This window comes from Sarcophilus harrisii, chromosome 1, assembly GCF_902635505.1.
Source record: "Sarcophilus harrisii chromosome 1, mSarHar1.11, whole genome shotgun sequence".
Taxonomy (NCBI): domain Eukaryota; kingdom Metazoa; phylum Chordata; class Mammalia; order Dasyuromorphia; family Dasyuridae; genus Sarcophilus; species Sarcophilus harrisii.
This window is the reverse complement of record NC_045426.1, coordinates 673626262-673632627: the sequence shown is the minus strand read 5'-3', so window position 1 is coordinate 673632627 and position 6366 is coordinate 673626262. Positions and strand designations below refer to the sequence as shown.

General features: G+C 55.3%; 1 protein-coding gene across 3 annotated transcripts; it reads left to right on the top strand.

Annotated features, from left to right (window-relative positions):
* Positions 1-907: 907 nt before the first annotated feature.
* LOC100929715 (ectoderm-neural cortex protein 1) lies at positions 908-6366 on the top strand. Of its 3 annotated transcripts, none has more exons than XM_012542312.3 (3): positions 908-1011; positions 2701-4505; positions 5641-6366. In XM_012542312.3, the coding sequence occupies exon 2, from the start codon at positions 2706-2708 to the stop codon at positions 4473-4475; it is 1770 nt and encodes a 589-aa protein (XP_012397766.1). In that variant the 5' UTR covers positions 908-1011; positions 2701-2705; the 3' UTR covers positions 4476-4505; positions 5641-6366. The 3 variants fall into 3 exon arrangements, with proteins under 3 accessions (XP_012397766.1, XP_003760960.1, XP_031812479.1); XM_003760912.4 differs by having other exon boundaries at positions 918-1074; XM_031956619.1 differs by lacking the exon at positions 908-1011 and adding an exon at positions 1219-1320.

The window sequence follows — 6366 nt, the reverse complement described above, 5'->3', positions numbered from 1 at the left end:
TGGTTAATTCAGTATTTAGCGTCACAAAGGCTTGAGTTCAAATCCTGATTCAGATCTATAATAGCAGTATGAGCCCGGACAGTTACCGAATTTCCTCTTAATTTGTTTTCCTATTTGTAAATAACACCTATTTCACAGACTAGTGCTATGGCTCTAATAAGAAAATGTATATAAGTGTTTTTGCACACCGTAAATGCGCGCTATTATTATTAGGAAGACAGGTTGTTTTATTTTGTTTTCATTTTCTGCACCTTTTTCTTTAAAAAAAAAAAAAAGGGAGGGGGATTTTTCGCTCTCTTCGTGAATTTTCTTCCTTTTCTAAGCATTCTAGGCTTTTTTTTTTTAATGCTTCGTGGTCCCTATCCCTGTGTAGTCCTCCTTTAGACCATATTCGTGGGTTTCCTCTTCCAGAAAATCCCTACGTTGCTGCTGAGGTGGTGCAGGGGACAGCCCCGGCTCGGGAGTCACAAAGATCTGAGTTCGAGTCCTGCCCCAGCCGCGCTCTCTCTCCTGAGGTAGCAGTGTGGGTGACGGGAGTCGTAAATTAGCTCTGGCATCCTACACCCGGCCACCTCAGGGCGATGGGCAAGTCCCCTTCCCCTGCCGCGGACGCCTCCCACCTCCGGGGAGCGGATCCACAGACCCCCAGGACACAGAGACAGAACCGGCGCGGACGGAACCTCGTGAGGTTCTGCGAGAGGATCCAGAGCCAAAAGGGACATTAGCTCCTGGATATCTGTTCCGTGATTGGTCACTCTCACCAAGGGTCGAGTTACCCCTCCGTGATTGGTCTTTTTAGTACAAGACTGATGACGTAAGGGGCGAGGGCGCTTGTGGTCCGTGATTGGTCAATACGGATCAGGGAACGAAACCAATACTGGAGGACTCAGGCCGCCATAGGTCTCTACCGCGGGGGGGCGGGACAGCCTCGGAGGAGGTGTGGTCAGGGCCGAGATCTGGAGTCGAGAGTCGTTGGCTCGAGTAAAGCTTGGGAGCGAGCGCGCACTTTCGGTGGGTACCTGGGCAGCGGCGGGGAAAGGGAGTCCTCGGGCCGGGCCGGGCCACGTGTGTGCGGTGAGAGTAAGGGGGAGGGGAGGGGACCCGGGGGGGTGGGGGGCTGGTGTCTGAGGATGCTTAGTGGGGGAGGGGTAAGGAGAAGAGCCCTGGGAGGGGCCGGGAGCCGGCTCTCCTCTGAGCGCCGCAGGCTGACTGTACACCGGGTCTGAGAAGAGGCTGGGGGCGGCTCTAGCAGCGGCCGGCAGGGGGCCGGGGGCCGGTGTGTGTGAGTGGCAGAGAATCTTTGGAGGGACCTGGAAAGAGGTGCCTGGGGGACTATGCGGGGCTCTGAGAGAGGATGTGGGGAGATCTGACAGGGCCTGAGCATCCACGGGGCTCTGACCGAGGAGACGGGGGCGTTGCGGGAGGGCGGCTGAGGGGCTGTGGGAGGGCGGCTGAGGGGCTGTGGGAGGGCGGCTGAGGGGCTGCGGGAGGGCGGCTGAGGGGCTGTGGGAGGGCGGCTGAGGGGTTGTGGGAGGGCTGACCGAGGAGACGGGGGCGTTGCGGGAGGGCGGCTGAGGGGCTGTGGGAGGGCGGCTGAGGGGCTGTGGGAGGGCGGCTGAGGGGCTGTGGGAGGGCGGCTGAGGGGCTGCGGGAGGGCGGCTGAGGGGCTGGGAGGCGGCTGAGGGGTTGTGGGAGGGCTGACCGAGGAGACGGGGGCGTTGCGGGAGGGCGGCTGAGGGGCTGTGGGAGGGCTGACTGAGGAGGCTGGGGGCCTCGCAGGAGGGCGGCTGAGGAGCTTGGGGGTTTGACCTTCTGGGGGGACGGCCGGGATCTGAGGGCGCCGACGAGAGGGGGCGGGCGGCAGACCACCACTCCTGGGAGAAGGGGATGCCCTGCTGAGCTTGGGGCCCAGGCCGAGCCGGCCTGGATGGGGGCGGGGCGGGAACGGGAGGGAGACTTGGAAACCTGGCTCTGCCGGCTCTTCCCTCTTGGCCGGCGGTGTTTGGCTTCCTTTCCTTTTAAGGCTAGGGAGGGGCAGGGCCTCCACTTCAAAGGCTGCTCCCCCTGAAGAGGGAGTTAATTATTACCTGGACCCACCTCTCTTGGCGGGGCTCCGCGGCGCTTGTCTTTGGGTTCCTGGGCTTTGCCCCCCTCCCCCTGGGGCTGGGTCAGCGCCTGCGGGGCCAGCGAGCTGAATCCCCCTTGTCGGCTGGCTCTGGCCCTGCCTCGGTGGCCCAGGATGTTCCTCCATCTCCCGGAAGAGCGTTAAGCTGTAGAATTGGAAGCCTCTCTTGGAGGCGGCCTTGTCCGTTTGATACAGAGTCGGGGAAGCTGGAGATTGCCTCCTGCCTCAGACTCTGTAGTTGTAGGACCCTTTGCAAAATGGAGACCACTGCAGTACTTACCCCCAGGGCTGGGGAGGATCAAAGGAGTCATATGTATATGTACAAGGCATTCCGGAGTGTCCTGTAAACGTTATGTCATTTAGTCCGGCCCAGGGATAGAATGGTCATATAGTCAGGCCAGTCAGCAAACATTTATTAGGTGCGGTTGTGTGGTAACGGGCTTATAATCCAAGCGAGTAGCTGAGAAACGGTCACAGAATACTTTGTGGAGAGAAAAAGGGCTCCTGTTCTGTGTCCTCCCCCCTCCTCCTCCTGGTCTGGGGCTAACTCCCAGTCTGCTCTTCCCCTGTCTTAGAGACAATGTCGGTCACCAGCCACGAGACCCGGAAGTCTCGCTCCAGCTCTGGCTCCATGAACATACAGATCTTCCACAAGCCGGGCCACGCGGACAGCCTGCTGACCCATCTGAACTTGCTGCGCCAGAAGTGCCTCTTCACCGACGTGGTACTCAGGGCCGGGAGCGGCGTGTTCCACTGCCACCGAGCTGTGCTGGCTTCTTGCAGCTACTACTTCGAGGCCATGTTTGGGGGGGGCCTGAAGGAGAGCCGAGAGGGCCACGTGGACTTCGGAGACCGGCTGCACCCGGAGGTGTTGGAGCTGTTGCTCGACTACGCCTACTCAGCCAGGGTGCTCATCAACGAAGAGAACGCGGAGTCTCTTCTGGAGGCCGGGGACATGCTGCAGTTCCATGACATCCGGGACGCGGCTGCAGCCTTCCTGGAGAAGAATCTGCACCCCACCAACTGTCTGAATATGCTGGCCCTGTCTGACACTTTTAATTGCGACCGGCTGTTTGAGCTGTCCTGGAGAATGGCTTTGGCCAACTTTGCTTCTTTGTACAAGTCTGATGATTTCCTAAAACTCCCCAAAAGCAGGCTGCTGGAGCTTGTGCAGAGCGAAGACTTGGAGGTGGAGGAGGAGAGCCTGGTATACGAAGCAGTCATTGGATGGATCAAGTACGACCTGTCTGTCCGCCACGATGACTTGCCAGAGCTTCTGCGTTCAGTGCGCCTGGCTCTTTTGCCCGAGGCTTACCTGAAGAACCAGGTGGCTCTGGAAGAGGTGGTGACAAACCACAAACTGGGAGGGGAGATCGTGGCAGACGCCGTGCGCTGTAAAATGAGGCTCTTGCAGAACGATGGGCTGGTGACGGGCTTCTGCGCCCGGCCCCGGAAGGTCAGCCAGGCTCTGCTGCTGCTCGGGGGGCAGACGTTCATGTGTGACAAGATTTACACCATCGACCAGACCACCAGCGACATCATTCCCAGGACAGACATTCCTAGTCCCCGCAAAGAGTGCAGCGCTTGTGCCATCGGCTGCAAAGTCTACGTCACCGGGGGCCGGGGCTCCGAGAACAGTGCCTCCAAAGACGTGTGGGTCTACGACACCCTCCACGACGAGTGGGCCAAGGCTGCCCCAATGCTGGTGGCCAGGTTTGGCCACGGTTCGGCAGAGCTGGCGCATTCTCTCTATGTGGTCGGGGGCCACACGGCCGTGAGTGGCTCCTTCCCAGCCTCCCCCTCCGTCTCCCTTAAGCAGGTGGAACACTACGACCCGCAGACTAACAAATGGACTTTGGTGGCTCCTCTTAGGGAAGGGGTCTGCAATGCTGCCGTGGTCGGGGCAAAGAAGAAGCTTTTTGTTTTTGGGGGCACCAGCGTTAACCAGATTCACTTGCCCAAAGTGCAGTGCTTCGATCCCTGTCAGAACCGCTGGACGGCGCCCACCACCTGTCCCCAAGCGTGGAGATACACCGCAGCTGCTGTGCTGGGCAGCCAGGTGATTGTGATTGGGGGCGACACGGAGTTCTCAGCCAGTTCTGCCTACCGCTTCCACAGCGACACCTTCCAGTGGTCCAAGTTTGGGGATGTGACGGCCCGGAGGATTAGCTGCCGAGCAGTCACCTGTGGAAATAAACTCTTTGTGGTGGGGGGCTACTGTGGGACTCAGCGCTGCAAAACCCTCGACTGCTACGATCCCTCCTCCGACACCTGGAGCAGCATCACAACCGTGCCTTACTCCCTCATCCCCACGGCATTCGTCAGCACCTGGAAGTATCTGTCGATCTGAAGCGCACCCTGGCAGAGAGGAAGGAGGAAGGTAAAAACGAGGTTAAGTGTCGGTTAGAACTCCCCCTCGTCCTCCAGGCCCGTAATAAGATGGCAACATGGGCGCTTTCTGCTGCCAGGCTCTCCCCAAATTGCTACTTTCTCAATCTCTGCTGTGGTTTTGCTTTCACTTAAGTTTGCCAAACTATATTTAGCTCTCCTTAGCTATGGGTTTTTGAAGTGTGGTTTGAGATTAAATGTCATCAGTAACTCAGGCCACTTTGTAAAACTGCACACGTAGAAGCTGCCTTCCTCCAAAACAAACTTATCTCATCATATTGCAACGTGTCTTCAGGTTCAGGAGAGACTAAATCTGCCTTAGAGGAAACCTCAGTAATACCGTAAGGCTCAGGCAGTGAAAAGTAATGGGAGATAGTGGAGAATTCTGAGGGGAGGCAGAGACTTGGATGGTAAAAAATGGAAACTGAGATTCCGTCTGGGTCAGCCACAGTGATAACCAGAACTTGTCCACTGCCATTGTGGCCTTAAAGTGGCTTTTCTTGGACATAGCCCTCGGGCACCCCTGAGACTCTGGCTTTTTCATAGTTCAGGGGTTCACTTACACTGGTCTTAAAACTTTGAAGTGATTCTTACTCATGTCTCAGAACCTCCAACTTTAATTAAAAAAAAGCTTTTTATTTTCAAAATATATACACGGGCAATTTTCAACATTCACCCTTACAAAACCTTGTAGAATCTCCCACTACTTAATGAGCCACGAATTGCATTAGAGAAAGTTAATATGCTTCCAGCATATAATACATAAATGAATTATTTTATGTCAGAGCAGGATGAGACCCGATCTTCTCAGGGCCAAAGGCAATTATTTTTAATTTTCTTTTGAAAACCATGAAAGTTTTTTCCTTGAAAAGGAAAGGATGGAGCCAGGCCATTTTCTGTATATCTTAATACCTGCATGCTGTGCACCTAATCATTGCTTTTTGAGTTGAAAACACCTACCTACACCTACTAAAAGAAGAAAGGCCAGTCCTTTAATCCTAACTGCGGTTTGTTCTGCCTGTAGACTCTAACTTAAGGTAACGTTGGTTCCTTCTCTCCTGCTTCCCCTTATAACCTCTCATCACTCAGCAGCCATTAACCATGATGCCTTCTTTTATTCTCAACAGGAGACTTGGGCTCTGCTTTCATTTTCTTGCTGCAGAGGATCCTCTTCGGCAGCCAAGTGCTGTCTGCCCTTGTAATGTCCCGTCCACACCCGAGTCCTGCCTGGCGGTTGGCAGGGTGACATCTGTTACAGATGTGGCTTCTGGGATCACAGGGACAAAGGGGGTCTGCCCCCCAGTGAGCAAGCGATTTCATTGATGCTGGTTATATAGACTTGGGACAGATACAGTGAGCCCAATTGGGTGAATGGAGGGAAGAAGAGACCCCTGTGGCAGTGATCACAGCCTCTGGAAGATGGTGGAAGGTGGTGGAAAATTGTCACCGATTGTTCCCTCCTGTTAAAGGTGAGGAGGGGGCAGTAGGTCAAGCAGAGAGGACTTTTTAAGCAACATATTCACACCTTCCTGCCCAAGCGGAGGTGGTAGTCACTGTTGTCCTGATTACAGTTCTGCTCTCAGGGGCCCGCCCTGGCCTTTTCACAATCTGCTTTGCCAGTTGTGACATGTTTATTATCCACGTTGGTGGATTTTGGACAGTGAAGAATGCCAACCAGCATCGAGCCTCCTGGTCAATGTGGTGAATGACAAGGCTGAAGAGTCCCATTTTAGACCCAAAATGAGACGGGGCTGTGAAATGACAGCTGACTTCAGGGACATGAAAATTAGCAGCAGTTCCCAGAGATCTCCACTAGAAGCATCTTTAGAATCTGTGTGGCTTTCCAAGATCAG

Coding starts and splice junctions, on each gene's coding strand:
- LOC100929715 (XM_012542312.3), top strand. CDS start 2,706: ATGTCGGTCACCAGCCACGAGACCCGGAAGTCTCGCTCCAGCTCTGGC.